The 18,919-nt window shown below is 52.9% G+C and overlaps 1 protein-coding gene across 1 annotated transcript in view; it reads left to right on the top strand.

Moving 5' to 3' along the window:
• The first annotated feature begins 10,853 nt into the window (after window positions 1-10,853).
• Window positions 10,854-18,919, top strand: part of LOC128079113 (syntaxin-binding protein 4-like) — a 30,500-nt gene continuing 22,434 nt past the window's right edge. Inside the window, 5 exon segments of the mRNA XM_052680050.1 lie at window positions 10,854-10,906; window positions 10,908-10,984; window positions 14,885-14,980; window positions 15,707-15,776; window positions 16,071-16,145. Of these exon segments, the coding sequence (XP_052536010.1) occupies window positions 10,854-10,906; window positions 10,908-10,984; window positions 14,885-14,980; window positions 15,707-15,776; window positions 16,071-16,145 (371 nt within the window).

Raw genomic sequence — 18,919 nt, 5'->3', positions numbered from 1 at the left:
CAGGGTTGCAGGGCACGGGGACATCTCGGCACTGCTGCTTCCTCCTGCAGCCCCCACCCGGGCAGGAATGCAGCCCAGCCCGTTCCCAGCTGGCCCCGAAAACTCAGCCCCATTGGAGGTGGTTTTTGCTCTGGAATCACCCCATGACCCATCTGCTCCATCCTCCGTGGGGCTCAAGGCTGCGGTGCTGGAGAACTGAGTGCAGGGATTTGTCCACCTGCAGGAAGCAAAGGAAACACAGCAAGTGGGCTGCTCTGGAGCCAAGCCACCTCCTGTCCCAGCAGCGTGGGGTGTGGGGGAGGTGGGGAGTGGCCTTCCTGCTGCCTGGTTTGAGTCAAAGTGTCACTATGAGAGTTAAATATTGAACAAACATGGATCAAAAGTGAGTGCTATCAGCCAAGAAAAACAAAGCAGCGTGTGCGGCTGTGGCTCTGACTCATTTGGCTTGGAAATGAAGCAGGGAGTAAATTAAATTCGGCTCTTCCTCGCTCTCTCGGTACGGAGCAGGGGATACATGTTGTCACCTGGGGTGGTGGCAGTTACACCCAGAGCAGCCACTGAGGAAGGCTCAGGGGAGTCCGTGCTGGGCTTGGCATGGGGAGACCAGGGCGATGGTGAGTCCTGATGGATGGTGGTGTCCCCTCTGCATGGGGCCATAGCTCTGGATGTGGGGCCAAGCGCTTAGGAGATGCTGAAAGGTCACACAGCTCCCGACCTGTGATGTGAAGGCTGTGAATTTCCGGGGTGTCATGTTCACATCTGCATAAATATGTGCACAGGGTGCACCCAGAGCAGCTGCCTCCGATGGGCGAGGGAGATAATGCACAGCTTCCGCCACCGAGGATGGGGCAGGGCAGGCAGCACCCAGCAGCTCCCCGGAACCGTTTGGGGGTCCGTGCATGGAATGCACCCCTGGGGCACCCCCTGCGAGGAAGGAGGTGGAAGTGCTGCGTAAGGAACGCTGGCTGCCTTGTGATCCAGAGCAGAACCTCGCTGTCCTCAAAGTCCCCACTCAGTGTCACCCGTTCCAGGGTGGTGACACCGCCCTTAGCAATCCCAATGGGTGAGTCGGGGAGAGCAGCCCAGCCCCCAGAGTGGCCACGGCACCCCGACACCATGAGTGCTTTTGGCAAACTGTGCCATCACCCCTCCCAGCTGTAGGAACTCGTGCTGGGGAGCACACCCAGCACTGCCCGTCCCCGAATTGCGCCAGCCCTGGGAGCGGCTGCTGCACCGGCCTGGGGAGGTTGGGGACCTTGGGGTGCCCCAGTGGTGATGTGGCTGTCCTGTGGCTGGAAAGTGCCCGGTGCCCCCTGTGCTGCTCTGTCAGTTTGATGCCCATCTGCTTGCCCTCTGCATGCCATGCTGTGCTCGGCTCAGATCAAAGCCCAGCGTGGCTGTATGGCAGCGCAGGGATTGTCCCCATGATGTCCATGCCAGCACTAAGGGACTGTCCCTGCCGTGTCCCTGCCAGCACAAGGGGACCATGCCCAGGATTTCCCTGCTGGCACAACTGGAGATGCATTGCAGAGAGATGCCCTTGGGCAGAAAAATCCTAGAGCTGCCAGGTTGGCTTGGCAGTGAGCAGCCCAGAAGAGGATGGAAGAGGACAATTTGCACTTATTGGGGAATTTTGTTCACCAAAACCTTCTCCTTCCACCTCCTGCCTGTCAGTCTTAGGAGCAGAGGGAGTGGGGCAGCACAGCCAGCACCAGGGGACACCGTGGCACTTTGGGGATGCAGCACCAGGCATATTTTGGTGCCAGGTGTGATGCCTTTTACCCAAAACCTTTGGAGACACTTTGTCCGTGGGCATAAAGCAGAGCACCCCACAGATATCCAGGCCATGGGGGTGCGTGGTGACAGAACCCCCGCAGCGACAGCTGTGCAGGCAGAGGTTGTGCCTCTTCAGGACACTGTCATCGAGCCAGGAGCTGTCAAGCAGAAGACTTTTGGCTCAGGCATATCCTGCACAGTCACTCCAAAGCAATGCTGAGCGTGCCAAGCCTTTAATTCTCAATCTTTTTCCGGGGCTGCCTCGATAGTGCCCGAGAGCTGTGCCTGTGGGCTGTCCCTGAGGGTGTGGGTGCATCCACGAGACCGACAGATGCATTTCCCAACTACAGGACTCACCCAGATCCCCAGCCCTGGGCCGTGCCATCCCTGCTGCAGGGAGAGGAATAGGATTCCTACCCGCCTACAGGGAGGCGGTGAGGTTCAGCTGGGGGGAAAAACCACACAACAGTTGTGCCCCAAATAATGTAGATGTTTACTTTTCTTTTTTGGCAGTGGTTGGGGAGGAGGTGATGGGTGCACGCGTCTGCAGCCCGGCCCTAATGCAGCTCGGCGACGCCTACAATCGGCTTTAAATAGTTTGATGTGCTGAGCACCGTGTGAAAGCCCGTGTGCTGGAGGTGTAATTATAATAATTGTGAGCAGCCAGGTGTGCAGCAAGGCAGGAACTGAGCTCCGGGATGGGGTGCTGGGGGTCCTGGCTCCCCACCCTGCACTCCTGCTGCATACAGCATGGTCACTGGTCTGTGCCATGCTGTGCCACACCAAACAATGCTGTGCCATGCCCAGCCATGCCAAATCATGACATGCTATGCCAAACCATGCCAGAGCATTCCATGTCATCCCAATCCATGCTGTGTCATGCCAAATCATGACATGATATGCCAAACCGTGTCACACCATGCCATACTGTAGTGTGCTATGCTGTACTGTGCCATGCCATGCTGTGCCATCCCATGTTGGTCCATGCTGTGCCACACCATGCTGTGCCATGGCTTTCTGTACTATGCCACGCTGTTCTCATGCCATGCTGTGCCATGCTGTGCCATGCCAGGCCCATATATGTTGTACTATGATCTGTTGTGCCATTCTGTGCCATGCCATGCTATGCCATGTCATACTGGTCCATGCTGTTCCATGCCATGCTGTGCCGTGTTGCTCCATGCTGTGCCACACCGTGCTGTAATGTGCTGTGCCATGTTGGTTCATGCTGTGCCATACCATGCTGTTCTCCTGCCACGTTGTGCCATGCCGTGCCATGCCACGCTGTGCCGTCGCATGCAGTTCTCATGACACACTGTGCCCTGCCATGCTGTGCTGTGTGACCTCATGCCGTGCTGTACCACCCCGTTTCTTTACGTGGCTATTCCATGCCACGCCATGCAGTGTCATTGAACAGCGAGTATTTAGCAGGGGGGAGCCGGCAGAGGGGCGATCACATGTTCTCCCGCCTGGGATTAGATGCGGCCGGTGGCGGCTGGGAGCCAAGCCCAGCGCCTGGCCGCGGGCGCTACGAGCCCATGGCCCCGGGCAGCCGGGTGCAGCAGCCGTAGGGCCCCGGATGATGTCCTACCTGCAGCCCCCTGGCCGGGACCCGGAGCACTTTGATGGGCTTTCTCTCATTTATTGGTAAGCGGGACGGGATGCTGCCGCGTCGGGAACAGGGCTGAACTCTGAGGCTCGCATCGCGTCTTAGGAAGCGGCGTTAAACCTATGGAGGGATGTGATGAGCTCATTGACCTCGTGGCTTTTAAGGGTTTAATTCCATTGACTATGGCAGTGGGAGCCCCTCTCCAGAGGGCAGACGGTGTCAGGAGAATGTTGCAGCCACGGGGAAGGTCTGGAGCCCCTGCATGCAGGGGCGCACGCTGTGGAGGGCAGTGCGTGGGGAGGGCAGAGAGGGGATTGATTTATTTTGCAGACGGCAGCTGGGGAGCATCCATGCTGCTTGCAGAGGCTGCAAGTGCTCCTATTGCAGCCCCAGTCTTGGGATTTCCCATCCGGATGCTTCCTCTCAGCACCAGGGTTGGAAGGAGAGCTTCCATCCCATGCAGATCTGTTGGGCACCACTGGCACAGGCAAGGCACCATGAGTTGCAGAGAATGCCCTGAGCCATGGGGTGACCTGAAGGCAGCTGCGGTGCCCCCATCCCAAAATACAGACCCGGGTTTCTCTGTTCAGCCTGTGGGCTCGGTGCAGATGTCTATGTAGGGCAGCCAGGAGCCGGCAGGCGTGCGGCTGCAGTCAGAGCCAGGGTTCAGAGCATGCGGCTTTAGCCGATTAACTGGGGGTCAGTGGGCCGGATCCGCACCGGCGCGGACTCCACAGGCTCTTGGGGCCACCCTGAGCTCCAGTGCTGGCCAAGCCCCAGCATCCCATCTGGGAATGAGGACCCTGCAGGCAGCTGGGACCATGGACGTTTGTGGAATGCAGCTGGAGTAATCACTGAGGTGAGGGGTACGGGATGCTGAGGTGGGTGCACGGAGTGGCAGCACAGAGAGGGTGGCACTTTGGGGGGACAGCTGCATCTCATCAGGGGGCTGCACTGGTCCTTCCCCTCTGCTTTTGGGTGCAGGAAAGGCAGAATTTGCTGTTGGTGGGAAGACGGTGGTGTGGGACAGGCTCACCGACCTTGTGGGTTGCATCCTGCCACCAGCTCAGTGGCAACCGTGGGTGCTGTAGTGGCTGAGGGTCATCGTCAGGGTGGCACAGCACCTCAATCCCACAGCATCCCCACATCCCTGAGCACCTCCAGCTCTGTGGGGCTGCGTGCTTCAAAAGCTGTTTTCTATGTGAGAAATCTGTTCTTGTACTGGGGTGTTGGGTCCAAACCTTCCCCAACTTTGTGCCCCACAGCCAAGGGGAGCCCTTTGCTGTGCCAGGGCCGGACCCTGCGTGTGATGGGCACCAGATGCACGGGGACAACTGTCTGGTTTTGTTGCGAGCAGATGGTGGGGAGATAACACCTCCCCAGCACGCTGATAAATATGGCCGCTGATTAAAAGATTAATTTTACAGAGTTTGCCATAGGGATTTGATAAACATGATGTGGCAGTGGGACGTCACCCAGCGCGGCGGTGGCCACAGTGCTCTGAGCTGCAGACCCTGAGCTGACCGTGAGGGCTTTGCCACATGGATCTGGTCCTCCTGAGCTTTGCCAAAGGGCTTGGTGATGGATCCTTAACACACAGGGATGCTCACAGCTCGAGGATGGGGCCAAGCTCTTTCCAAGCTGCTGTTTGAGGTGTGGAGCTTCATTCCACCAGCATCTGCTGCGCTCCGCGCTAGGTGAGACATGCTGTGCAAAGGCGATCCTTCCCCAAAGCCTTCATTTCCCCATCTCTCTGCACCCTTCTTGTTTCTCTCTTTCCCTGAGGGCACGCTGGAGGCCACCTGGACTGGTTTCCTGCCACCACTGCTGTGCCCTCCCCAATTAATTCCCTGCTCTGCACCACTGCGGGGGTGATGACGACGCTCCCTCCTGCCGCCCGTTCAGCCACCAGCATCCTTCCCGGCTAATAAGTTTATAACCCGTCCAATCCTATGACCGAGGGGATTTAGTGAGGCAGGGAGGCTCATAATCCCGTTAACCCTTCGTGGGTCCCATCCCACTGCTGAAGAGATCCATGCAGAGGCCCATGCAGCTCCCACTCTGCGCCAGAGCCATCGGTGTTTCTCCAGCAGTGGCTTTGGCACTGTGCTGTTCCCTCTTCTGTTCAGGCTTGTCTGTAACACCCCTGATTTGAGTTCACTCGAAACAGCTCCAGGGGCAGTGTTTATGAACGCAGTATGGGTGATGCTGTGGACAGTCTGCTGTTGCTTCTCAGCTTCACAGCAGCTGATTATCTCCTTTTGTTTGACTTATTATCAACGCTTCGTTGCCGATCTTCTAAGCAGCGTTTTATCATCAGACACAACCGCCTTTTCAGCCCACGCTGATGTTTTGTCATGAAACAAACGTGGGATCTTCATTAAGTGTGAGCGCAACGTCACCTCTGGGGATCTCCTGAGCATCCCTCGCTCCCACGGTGGGAACGTGGGGGCACAGAAGGGACTGCAGTGCCACGTCCCGCTGAGGCCACCCCTCCCACCTCAGACCTTCTTACAGCTGCCTTCTGCAGCCTCAGAGTCGCTGCTGTTGAAGGACGGCTTTCTGCCTCTCCTTTAATTCCCACCCACACAAACCCTCCCAGACCCCATTCTTCTGCTAAGCCTCGATGCGAGGCTCCCGGTGGGAGCGGTGACACTGCCAGCTCCGTGACCTGTCCCCAGGTCTGGCACCTGGCAGTAGGAGGGGTTGGCCGTGTTTGCGGGTGCCACCATCCTGTCCTGCTCCCTCCCACCCCTCCTGCCACCTCTCCCCTCCTCCTGAAGCTCACCCAACAAGCAGGGCGGGTAGGAGGCAGCAGGAAGAAATGTGGAAGAGGCTGAAGCACAGTGTGCTGCTTTCCTGGAAGGTTCCTCTCCAAAATATAGAGGAAAGGTGGAGAAAGTCACAGCGGGGGATTGCACCCACTCACAGTTTTCCACTGCATAGAAAGGGAATTCTCACCAGTACTGTTGCATTGCTACCTGACCCGTTCCATCTCATAGAATCATTCAGGTTGCAGAAGACCTCTCAGACCACCCAACCCACCCCACCATGCCCACTGACCACGTCCCTCAGTGCCACATCCCCACAGTCCTTGAACACCTCCAGGAACGGTGACTGCACCACCTCCCTGGGCAGCCTGTGCCTCTGCTGGCACAACCTGAGGCCATCACCTCTCATCCTATCTCTGTTAGCCGGGAGCAGAGGCTGACCCCCACCTGCTCACAGTGTCCTTTCAGTACTTGTAGACAGTGATAATGTCTTCTCTGAGCTTTCTCTTCTCCAGTCTGAACAACCCCAGCTCCCTCAGCTGCTCCCAATCAGACTTGTCCTCCAGACCCATCATAGCTCCATTGCCCCTCTCTAAACACATTCCAGGGTCTTGATGTCTTTGTTCTGAATGTGGGCACCTTCCATTCACTAACTTGTTAAAAAATGTGTATTCTTGTCAGTGGGTTCTTGGGATGTGGAACCTGGGCTGTTCTGGGTGACTGAGCTGAGTTCCAAGTGAGGGAAGAGCTTGAGTGAGGGGTACGTCCCCCTTGCCTTCAGCAGTGACACGGAAGGGTCAGGCCCCTTGGGCACACTGCACATGCTTTATAAATCCCTCCTGAACACTAGCCCAGTTCTTACCAGAAACAGAAATATTTCTGGAACTATTTTGATCTCCCTGGTTAGATTTCAGCTTATTTCACCACTCAGCAGACAAATGCATGTGTTACTGCACCCATGGCAGCCAGTTGGAAGGGATCAGCATATGGGAAGAACAAGGGGAGCTCTGGGTGGCCCCAGTGCTGGGCAGTCTGGTGACAGCTGCTGTAGGATTTGCCTTTGAATATACTGAATGTCCAAGCCTCAAACACACACACTTAGCACTGCAGGCATTGCTTCCAGCATTTGTGCCATCCCTTTCTTAGAACCACATAGAGTCATTCAGGTTGGAAAAGACCTCTCACATCCCCAGGTCCAAGCCCAACCCATCCCACCGTGCCCACTGGCCACATCTCCTGCTGCCTCATCCCCACAGTTCTTGAGTACCTTCAAGGACAGTGACTCTCCCACCCCCCTGGGCAGCAGTACCAATGCCCTGCTGCTCTTTCTGAGAAGAAATGTTTCCTAATACCCAACCTGAACCTCCTCTGCTGCTGCACTGATTTATTCGAGAGAAATCTGCAGCTTGTGAGTCAAAAGGTTAATTCTGCGAATTAATCCATGAGGAGTCCCAGAGGACTTCCTAAAATTGTACAAAACAATGTAGGTTGAATACAGCGGTGGGTTGGAAGCGCTCTCTTGCTGTGACCAGGAGGGCCATCGATGCTGACCATCATGTAACCTCAGGAGGGTACCGGGTCAGGCACCAGATCAGATGCCAAAATGCCCTGCACAAGGCAGACACTATGCTGGGGTGCTCCTGGTCCCCAAGAGACATGGAAGCCACAAAACCCCCTGTTTGTTCTTGACCAATTCGCTCAGGGTCAGAACTTGGTGCTGGGACCACTAAGGGCTGGGTGGGGAGGTGCAGGGTGGGAGGACAGTCTTTGTGGAGCCTGACTTTGGGTGCTCTGTGTCCTGGAGCATAGCTGGGGATGACTGGGGAGGGCATTGCTAACAGGGCTCCCAGCCATAGGGCACAGTGAGACATGGCACTGCGCAGACCCTCATGCTGCAGCTACTTTGCTCCTGGTCCCAGTGATTCATGCAGTGTGCAGTGGAAATGTGAAGTCATGGCCTGAAGCAGTGACTGAGCTCCTGGTGGGAAGGCAGGGCCAACCCAGGGGAGCTCAGGTGCACGTAACGCAGCTGAGTGACCAGAAGGTGTGAGGCCAGGATCCACCCCTTCCCACACCTTATTTAAGGGTTGGCAGTGGACGTAGGGGTTTTTCAGCTGGAGATCCCTGACTACCAGATAGCCTTGCAGGCCTTCTGAAGGTAAGCAGCTTCTTTCCCTTATTTCTGAGCCTACTGCTGTGGCATCTGAGGGGTTCCTCATTAGCTGCAGCCTTGGACCTTGTTGTTCTGCTATCTTGATATGCTTTTCATTACACGGCCCTGTGGAAGTTATGTGCTGAGTGCCTTGCATTGGCGTATCACTAGGTGCATCTACTTTTGGTGTCCAGTTAGCATTCTTCCTATGAGCAATCAGAAAATGGATAAATGAGTTATGTGTCAGGAGAGCTTTGCCTACCCAAAGGCTTGCTGTGGGCTTTTAGTATTTCACCTGCACTCACCTGGGTAAAAGCTGCCTGAAAACATCCCACATTGAAAACAAAGGGGATCTTTTATGCTTTTTGCTGTTCTACAAGTAGCTTCATGTTGTCCATTAAGGTGGCACATGGACATTGGGGAACTCTCCCATTCACTTCTCATCCATGGCAGTAGCATCCAGAAGCATCGGGTCCAAGTAAATACTTGACAGAGTGTTTAAAGTGGGAGGAAAACCCCATTAATAGAGCTTGAATATCCCAGGGTGCAGGACATGCACTGTGCCACCAAGTCCTGGTGCCTGTTGTCCCAGGAGGATGTGTTTCCATGTCCCACCATCTGGGGATGTGGGCTGGGGATGCACAGCAGGATGGAGGCAGAAGGGGCTGTTTGATTGCAGAATACCCTTCTGACCTCCTGATGGACAGCGGGACAGCTGAACTCACTTCGCATTAAGTAGGAAATGCTGTGGGCTGGAAAAGATGCTAAAAGGAAATCAAACAAACAAAAACCTCCAAAACTAAACTGTTGAGTGCTACAATCTGTTACTGCTTCCAAAGCTTTGCTATGGACTTAAAGTCTTTAGGGATGCTGAGGACGCCTGTCCTGCACTGATCACAGCCCTTCATCACTGTAGGGGGTGTGCCTGAAGGTGAACAATAGGATGTGCCCAAATAATGATCCCACTCTTAATTGGGAGGAGGGAGCAGCTCTGTGCTTGCCTGCTCAGGAAGGCACTCGTGATGGGCAGCGTTGGCTCTGTTTGGCTTGCGTAAGCTTTAATCTAAAGTTGGAGATGTTTTTAGCTGATCTGTGTTAATGTTGGGTGGAATTAACATGCATACGGGGGCACCACGTGACCCCTGCCCTCCCCATTTTGCCTCGCTTTAACGGATTCCTGCCAAATCAGAGCGGCCGGGCTGAGTTGCCGCCACCAGCAAGATGCCCGCCGTCTCCGTGCTCTACAAGGGAGCCATCATCATCAGCAGGTGACACTGTGGGGAGGTCGGGGAGGGGATGTGGGGGGTTCTGGGGATCTCCTGAAATGGGTCTTGGGCTCCTTGAGTTGGGGGCAACATCCGATGGCATCGGCTGGCATCTGCTCTACTGGCACCTCTATTATTGTGTTGCGTTTCAGCTTGGTTTGAGCCATTTATTTTTGTTCCTGATGGTGTTTTCTCAAATATTCAATCAAAATACTCTGGAAAACACGGATGGTGACCCCCCAGCTGGGGTTGGGGCTGGGATGGCCTCCTGGGCACCCTCCAAATGCATCTTCTGGCAGTGTGCAATGGAGCCCGCTGTTTGTCTGGTCTCTTGAATGCATGGAATGTTGCAAGAACATCAAGGGGGGAGGTGGTTTTTAATGAGGAGATTTTTGAGTGGTGTTTTGGTGGGCTGATAGAAGTCCCTGAGGCTCCTTCCCTTCTTACTGGGTTCAGAGCTATGTGTTGTGTCCTCCTCAGCTGCATCCAGCAAGAATTCAGGACCTAATTTTGATTCAGAAGTTCTGTTTTTTTGCCTTGCAAGTGAAATTTTGGGAAACGAGCATTTTGGGAGAGCAGTCTCACAGCTGATAACAATGCCTGGCTGTGGGCTGGTCACACCAAAGTCCACCATTCCCGTGGTGAAGCCTTGCAGAGCAAGAGCAGTGTTCTAAAGCCAGGCTTCATTAAACTAAACTTTAAAAGTAATATGAAAGAGAGAAGGGAGCGTAGAGAGTGTAGGACGTGACTTGGCATGGGGAAAGTGAAGATTTCAGTTGCCCTCTTCCCTGCTTTGGCTTGTGTTGAGAAACTCCCACCTTCAACCTGGCAAAGCAGATCCCTGCAGGAGGGGTGGAGGTGTGGGAATACAGCCCCTGCCTCCCCACGTTCTGCTCTGCGTGTGTGTTACAAAACACCAGCAGTAGGTTTCGCCTGGTTTTCCTCATTCTGGACTGTGTCTATTTGTGAAACTGGTATATTCTCAGAACACTGGTCTGGCCCTGATCTCATTTCCCAGAGCTGGACAGCTGTCCGGCCCTGTTAATCTGGAGTAATGAATCGCAGACAGGTCCATCAGCTTTGCTGGGTGGGGAGGATGATGTCCAGCACTGCCCATATTCTCTCATTTAGCTGCATAAACCCCTGGGGGGTGGCAGGGGGGCTGCATTTTGCCAGCATGGGCTTAATATATCAATGCAACTCTCAGCTGGTCATCCCTTTGGTCGTCTCATGGGAACTCCCTGCTGTGGTGGCAGGGCTGCTCTGGGTTTGTTGGACACATGGGTGGTAATTTATGGCAGCCCATGAAAGAAAGATGCCTCTCCTCTCTCTGCCAGGACACTCATGGGACCGTATGGGATGGATCGAACTGTGCACTGCTTTGAATTCTACGACTGTGCCAATGGACTGGGTGAGTCTTGAGCCCCCCCCAGACCTCAATTTGGGGAAACCCTGGCATCCCTCATGTCACAACATTAGTGTTATGATCTGTTCCCTGTCTGAAAGGTCGGATGAGGCCCTGGGCAGCCTGATCTAGTGGCTGGTAAATGTGCCCATGCAGGGAGGTTGAAGCTCAATGATCTTCAAGGTCCTGTGCAATCTAAGCCATCCATGACCTTATGAAACCTGATATTGGTTCTTGTGCCTGTATGTGCTGAACATTTGACAGCACCTTTCACAGCTGAGGCATAAAAACAAGGTCAAAATACCAATTAATTCCCTATTGGTGACATCTGAGCAGCTGCAGCGCTGTGGCTGCATGGGAACCCTGGAGTAGGGTCTGAATAGGGTTGGGGGGTGGCTTTTGCACACCTTTCTGCAGATCTCGATTTCTCTACATGAAAACAAACAAACAAACAAATTCCCAAGCACTTTCTATGCCCGTGCCAGTGTCCTGGCCCCAGGAAGTCGTGGAGATGGGGCTACCTGAGAGCAGGCTGGATCCCATTGGAAACTCCAGCCCAGAGGTATGAGCATGAACACAGTGAGTCAGCCATCCTTTGTAGGGCACCCAACATCAAAGCACAGGGAAAAGGGAAAGGAGATGGCCATACCCATCTGTACATGAGAAACTGCCTTAGGCTCGTAGAAGTCAGCAGCAAAGGATCCAGTATAGCATCTCCTTCCACCCTTGTGTGTGCTCCCAGCAGCAATCATCCTGCTGAGCCTCTGAGGTCCCCAGGTCACCAGCTGGGGACCCATCCCAGGAGTCAACCTCCTCAGGTTTCCTGCGACCACCTGTTAATTAGAGGTTGTTCCCAACTCTTGGCTAATGAGGTTTCCTGGCTCTTCTCTCTTGGTCTTCCACTCATGAGAGGCCTGTGGGGACTCGGAACTTTCTTTGCTTGCTGGCTATTTTAATATCAGGAGGTATATTCAGTTGATGATTTTTGGTGGATTTGGGTTGATGGGATTTTAGCTGTTGGGTTAGCTTAGTTTATTAAGGGAGGAGACCCAGGGAAAGCAGTCTTGTGGTGTGCTCCTGGTAGGTGTAACTGTGTGGGTCTTCTAGTGCCATCACAACCTTTCTCCAGGCTTTTTCCCTGTGGATCCAGGTGTTTTTGCAGCCTGGTTTCTGTTGGGCAGCAGCAGCCTACTTGGTGCTGGTGAAGTGGCTCAGCACTTGGCCTGAGTCTGAGGCTTCACTGCTTGGTGTGGAAACCCACATGTGAACCTGGGAAGGAGTTCAAAGGGGTTACCTGGTGGCTCCAGAACCAGGGTTTGGAATTAAGGAATTGTCATCAAAGGGAGGTGATGCTTAAAGAGCATTTCTTAGAAATGCTGAGATCCCATTATCTTGACCTTCATCTTCTTAGGACAGGGAAGGGAGCAGTTCACCTGCAATCTGTCCCTTCCTTCAGACAGAAAGAGCTGGCTGGGGCTACAAGATCAACAGAGGGATTACGGGAAATGTAATTGAACGTTGCTAGCTTAAGCAGAAAGCAGGCAGCCTCACCCTGTGCTGACTTTCAGGGCTCCAGCATGGTGCTGCTGGGGCTGGGGTCCCCCCAGAAAGGGAATTTCAGTGGTGAGGTGGTAGAAGAGGGAAAGAGGAGGGTTTGGGTTCCCATGCTTGGAGCAGAGCTCATGCTGTTGGGATGACCAGGGATGAAGGCTGTTGGGCCAAACAACCGGATTAGCCAGCACACCCCTGACCCGTGGTGCAGAGCTGCCTGGCGAGCCGGGAGCAGGTGAGATTATAGGGCTGAGAAGCTGAGAACTACAACACTGGCATTAGTGGGAGCAGGATTAGATGCAGCTGGGAAGCTCGAGGGTCTCAGAAAGATGTAGGATTGCTAGGAACCTGGAGAAAACTTCTTGTTTTGGTTTGTGTAAACTGAATTCCCACCTGGAATTTCCCAGTTGTCTTTCTTCTTCAGAGGAGAAATGAGGGGGGTCATCAGAATCAGCTCCAGGACCTTTGCCAGAATAGGAAGATTAAAGACAGAGATCTAAAATAGGCTAGATTATCTGGCCCTGAGTATGACTTAATAAGCATTATACCGGGACTTTGATGCTGTGATAATTAAAGAGCCGTTATTTACCTAAACTGGATCTCAGATAGAAACTCAATTGAAATAGGTGTTTATAAAACATGAGGGCTCTCGAGAATGCTAGCCAAGCTGCAGAAATCCCAAACAAAGCCCTGAAGGGCTTTGGATGGTGGGGCTGAGCATCATGCCTGCTCTGGGCTGGGACCCCCATATGGGACAGGTTGTGTTCATCACTGCCAGCCTCATCCTATCCCATTGCTCAGTGCCAACCCCAGGCCCGGGTGAGGGCTCCTTGGTGCAACACTCTCTTGTTTAGGGACAGAAAAGGGGTTTTTGGTTTCATTTTTTTCCCCCTTGTCAAAGTTTGAGCGTGGCTAGGAGCAATCAGTAATCACTGATTTTAATAACAAGATCGGATTTTCCCCTGACATTGTTGGAGACGAAGGAGGATTTGTAGATACTTTGGCTATATTTAAGCCATTATTACAATCGATTTGCAGACACAAAAGAGAAACGAGTCATTATTCAGTTGATACCTGGGAGGTGGTTGTGAATGGGCATTGTGGTGCTGCTGGATGTTCTGAGGTGTACATCTGTACCTCCTTTCCCTGATGCATGCTGCCATCCCTGCTTGTCTCACTGAGCTGCCATCCCTCCCTGCCCCCTCGCTTGGACTTCCCGTGTCCCTGTGCTCCTGGCAAGCAGTTCTCTTTGCCACCCATTTTCACAGCTATAGGTCAGCATTTCCACCAGTGGGCACGGTACAGCCAGCTGCTACAGGATGCACTTTGCATAACACCACTCCAGCAGGGCTGGGGTTCATGGAATCACTGAATCATTTGATTTGAAAGGGACCCGTTAAGGTCCCTTTCATTGCTCCTCTCTGCAATGAACAGGGACACTTGCAGCTCCATCCGTGCTCAGAGCCCATCCAGCTTGAGCTTGGGTGTCTGCAGGGATGGGGCACCATCTCTGTGCCTTTGCCTCACCGCCTGTACCATTGCCTGGGAGAAGGAGCAGAGAGTGGGTGCGAAATGTGGCCGAAATGAAAAATTATGATAATCTGTGTTCTACCACAAATTTAACATCAGAGAACTCCAAACATGAGGACTTTCCCCAGGGATAGCTGAAAATGGTTGGGCCCTTAGGGTTTAGGATACAGTGAGCGCGGAGCAGTGGGTAGATGCTGTGTTGCTGTCCCCAGAGGTCCTGAGCTGGGGCCAACACTAGGGCATGTCCCTGCTGCTGTGCCACTGTCCTCAGCCTGCCCTCATGGCCACAGCAGCAGAATGCCCTACCGGCGGGTCCTGGGACAGATTTGTTAATTAAAGCCAAGCTTTTTAATCCTTCTGTCTGCAGCCTGTATCCTCCAAGTGGGATTTAATGAGAGTGGGTAAATAAGTCTCTTGCGCCTCTTCCAGCCAGCTTACGTGTGCCGGCGGGGATGTGGCCATGCAGTGCCAGCCTGTGGTGAGGGAACCCGTGGGGCATGGGGAGCTGCACAGCCCCCAAGGCAACACCCAGTGGGTCTCATCAGAGGCACACACGAGCAGAATCGTGCCCTTTCCCAGCATTAATCAACTACAAACGTTGAGTTTTCAGTTGTTGGAAGGCAGTCATTCCTGGCTTGAGTGCTCCTCAAAGTGGAGGATGTGCTCCCAGATGCTCTTGGCCTCTGTCCTGTGTTATTGACCTCACCCTGCTGCTGGTGTAGCACAGGAGGTGTGCAGGACTTATCACAGGTATGGCTTGCAACAAGTCAGATCCGAGAGCGAGCCAGTTCATGCCTTTGTGCCATGGTGCTTCTCCTCCCCCAGGAATTAAGGTGATCGGTGGCATCAAGGAGCTCACTGGAGAAGAATATGGAGTTTATGTCAAGAGGATCCTGCCAGGGGGTGTTGCTTATGCTGATGGTGAGTGAAATATGGAAGAGGGAGATTGGAAAAGCCAGAGGATGGTATATTCTATGTGCCGCTTTGTTGGGCATTTTGGGTGTTTCCTTCTAGATTCTCCAGCAGCAGAGTTGGGTTTAGCAATGATAATCACTGCAGTGAAGGAAGGCAGCCTTGCCTTTGGGCTCTGCAGCTTTTATAGGATTGCTTTGAGTCTTTAAGCAAAGTTCCATCCCTGCCACGTGAAGCTCACTCCACTTCTCTGCTTGCAGTGATTGCGTGGCATTGCATGCAGCAGTGGGATGACTTCTCCAGGTCAGTGGTATTAGGCAAAGGGTCTGCAGAGTTCACCTTTTAGGACTCAATCCAAGAAGACTTTTTTTCCCCCCCAATGTTACAACATCATTTTTCCATCCAAAGCAGAACAATCAAGAACAGGTGAAGGTGCCACTTGTGGGCTTTTTTTCTTGACCTTAAATCGAATTAAGCAAAAGTTTTATGTCACTTTTGCCTTTGTCTTCGTTCCTCCCTACAGCATAGAAGGCCTCTGATGTTGGCGGAGTTGTTCAGGGCCGTGGTAGAAACTTCATCTAGGGATATCTTGAAAAACAGGTTGGATGAGAGCATCTCAGAGCGACCCATGCATATTTCATTCTGTCTCTGAGCAAAGGCAGGAGCAGCCCAACCTCTCCAAGTCCCTTCAAGCTGTATTTTCTGCAGTTTTTATCCATTAGTTTTCTCTTCTAGGGCGCCTGCAGCCAGGAGACCAGATCCTGGAGGTCAATGGAGATTCTCTAATTGGGGTTACCAGCGAGAGGTACCGTATCCAGACAGAAATCTTGCATTCCTCTTGGTTTTGTGTGGTTCTGTGAAGTGGTTTAGGCTGTAGGTTGCATGGAGGACAGCAGGGCATTGCTTTGCCCGTGCTTTGTTGCAAACAAAGGGATTCTGCACCCAGCACTGTTCCCAAGGGCCAACTCAAGAATCATCAAATGAGAAGTTTGTATGTGAAAATAGACAAGTTTGATGTGAGCTTTGACATATGGCTGGGTGAAAACAATGCAGCCCCACTCTGACTCGGCACTGAGACGTTGTGGTTCTTGTCCTGCAGGGCTGTGGACATCCTGAGGACAGCATCAGCCACCAGCCACATGCGCCTTCTGATAGCCCGCGACGACGATGCCAGGTGAGGGGTGGCATCTTGCACTGGGAAGGGTGATGGTGGCATTTGTTGGCACCTGCAGAGCATTTGCAGCACTGGGCTTCGAGCCCGTAGCAAAGATAGAGGTAGCCAAGGGTGTTTGGCTGAGGGCAGCATGGGTGTGGGAAGGTTCCTTCAGCACTGCTGCGTGCTGTTGAGTTGCCTACAGCTTATGGCATCCTGCATAGAGCTCTGGGTGAAGATGTGCAAGGACAGTAGGAACTTCTCTTTCCTTTTCAGTTAGCTGCAATGAGTTTCCTTCACGCTGCCTCCCTGCCAAGGGAGGATAATTTGTTTCTCCCCAAAACCTCTCCTTTCGAGGTTTTGCTTTCTTTAGAGGTAATTTGAGGCACTGAAAGAAGAAGGAAAGAGTTCAGTTTGGACTTGGTTGGACGATAATGATGGTGTCACAAGGGCAGGACTGTGGAAAGCCAGGTATGGGATAGGATGCTCACATCTGCAGGGTAATTTGGTGCAGCGTGCTGAAGCATCATCTCTTTTTGGCACTTCTGGGACATTGAGGTGCACCAGGAACCACAGACCTGAGTGGGGAAGGCCAGGTGCTGTCATGGGCTTTGTGCTGCAGGTTAGCTCATCACTTGCTCAGTGCACCCATGTCCTGTTAGTGTCAGGGACTGTGGTTTCGTTTCTTATCCATCAATAGCCATGGAGCATCACTCCCTTAGCTCAGTGGTGAGAGTGCTGTAATGGCAGGGCTGAGAAGCATTGTATTTTGGTGGAAGAAGTATTTGGCATTAATGACAGCCTACTTATTTTTTTATTGTGCTTTACAAGTGGAAATTGCATCCCAAGCTATGATACAAAGCCCAAGTCCCTCAGTAGGTGCTGCAGAAGCTCTGGGTGAGGCCATGAGGTTGATATAAGCAGGGATACTCAACTCTTCATTGATTTCTGTCTGCTCCGAGCTGCTCAGCCCCTCGACCTCGCCTCCTAATATCGTAAACTGCAGCAGATGGTTCTTAAAGCATCCCCATGTGTGGCTCTGGCTGCAGCTGCAGCTCCTGTGAAGCAGTGCAGAGCCTGGCTTGGGGGCAGGCAGACCTCCAGCACTGTGCTCAGCCTCCGTCTGCTCATCCGTTAAATCTGCAAAAGGTTACCCAGAGGGACAGGGGGGATGTAAGCAGTTTATGGGCTTTTTTGGTAAAGATTTGCAGAGATTTCGCTTACATAATCATCTCACAGACGATGTATCTCCAGGATGAAGGGCTGTGGAACAAGGAGGAAGGATTTCCCTCCTTCCTGCCTACTTTTTTTCCTTACATCTACCTTCATTTTTACACTACCATGTCAGCTTTCTGGGACATGGGCTGAGCACCACCCTGCAGCTTTTCCTTGCAAACCCTCAGCATGCGAGGTGCAGCGGGGGAGGAAAGGCGATGGCTCTGGGTTTGGAAGAAGATTTGCCCTGCCTGCCAATTTTCCCCATGACTCAGCTGAGTAGCATTTTGCCGTGGTTGCCCTTGGGTGAATTTGACTTATAAACGCTATTATTTGTCCCTGAAGTTAATTATAGGCCCCAATTACCTGTGCTGTTAATGGATCTCAGTCCTGGCATGTATAAGATGCGTGCTTTTGGCCTGGCACATCAGGCTTGCTGCACAGAGCTGCAGTAATACTGGGGCTCAGAGCAGAGCATTCGGATTCAGAGCTGGACACTCTGGAGGACTGTTGGATCTCATTTCATCTGTGCTCCTCTTTGGCTAATGAGGATAATTTTATTGCATACATGTAATCGTTGTTTATTCATCCTCAGCCTGAAAGTTACAATAGCTCCTTGTTTCCGTGGGCTGTGCTGATACCATCCTGGTCTTTCAGGTTTATTGCTGTGAGAAAACCTTCCTGTGCTGCACCTCCAAGCACAGTGTAGCTGGTGTTTGATCACGCACCTGAGCATGATACATGTGGTCATCTTGTCAAAAACAGGCTGATGTGTTAATCATGCCTTTCCATACTCAGTGGTTGCAACACACATAGAGCAAATGCAAAGTGATCCCCTCCCCCTGCCAGCTCCAGCTGTGGGTGAGGGGCTGCTCCTGTGACAGCTCTTATAGAATGGTTTGAGTTGGAGGAACCTTTGAAGGCCATCTGGTCCCACTGCATGTGATGAACAGGGACACCCATAACTCCATCAGGTGCACAGGGCACATCCAGCCTCCTTCACTCCTGCAAGCCTTACATTCCAGACACTTTAGCTGCTCTTAAAGGAGGTGCACAGATTCTTTCACCCCCGAGCCACGATGCACATGTGCCCATCACTGCTTTCCAGGCAAGTGAGTGGCACCATGGATATGGAGCATCACCCACCTCAGAGCTGGAAATGCCACAGCTGCTGTGTGATGGGTGTGAGAAAACAGCCTTTGCTGGCTGCTTGCATCATGGTTGCAGCGCTTCGGGTTTAGGGTTCCACTGCCCTGCAGGCCTTATTTATTGAGATGCTATTAAGGAGTGCAATGTCCCAGGCTCCTCTTTCCCCAGCCTTGGTGCAGGGCTCAGGCTTCTAGACGCAGTGCTCTCACAGTCACCTTTGATGTTGGATTCACCCTTTGTTCTCCCTGGAACAAAAGGGCAGGACAAAAAGGTATTATGAGATAAAACAACAATATTCTGCGGGAAGATTGACCCCTGCTGCTTAATCTGCTGCAAAGTCGACTGCAGCTGGCTGCTGCTGCATCCCCATCATCCAACCTCGTGCTGCAGGGCTGAGCTCTGTGCAGGGCAGCTCCAGGCCCTGCACTGCC

Source organism: Tympanuchus pallidicinctus, unplaced genomic scaffold, assembly GCF_026119805.1.
Source record: "Tympanuchus pallidicinctus isolate F22 unplaced genomic scaffold, pur_lepc_1.0 scaffold18, whole genome shotgun sequence".
Lineage (NCBI taxonomy): Eukaryota > Metazoa > Chordata > Aves > Galliformes > Phasianidae > Tympanuchus > Tympanuchus pallidicinctus.
Note: the sequence above shows the minus strand (reverse complement) of the source record. Positions and strands in the feature narration are given on the sequence as shown.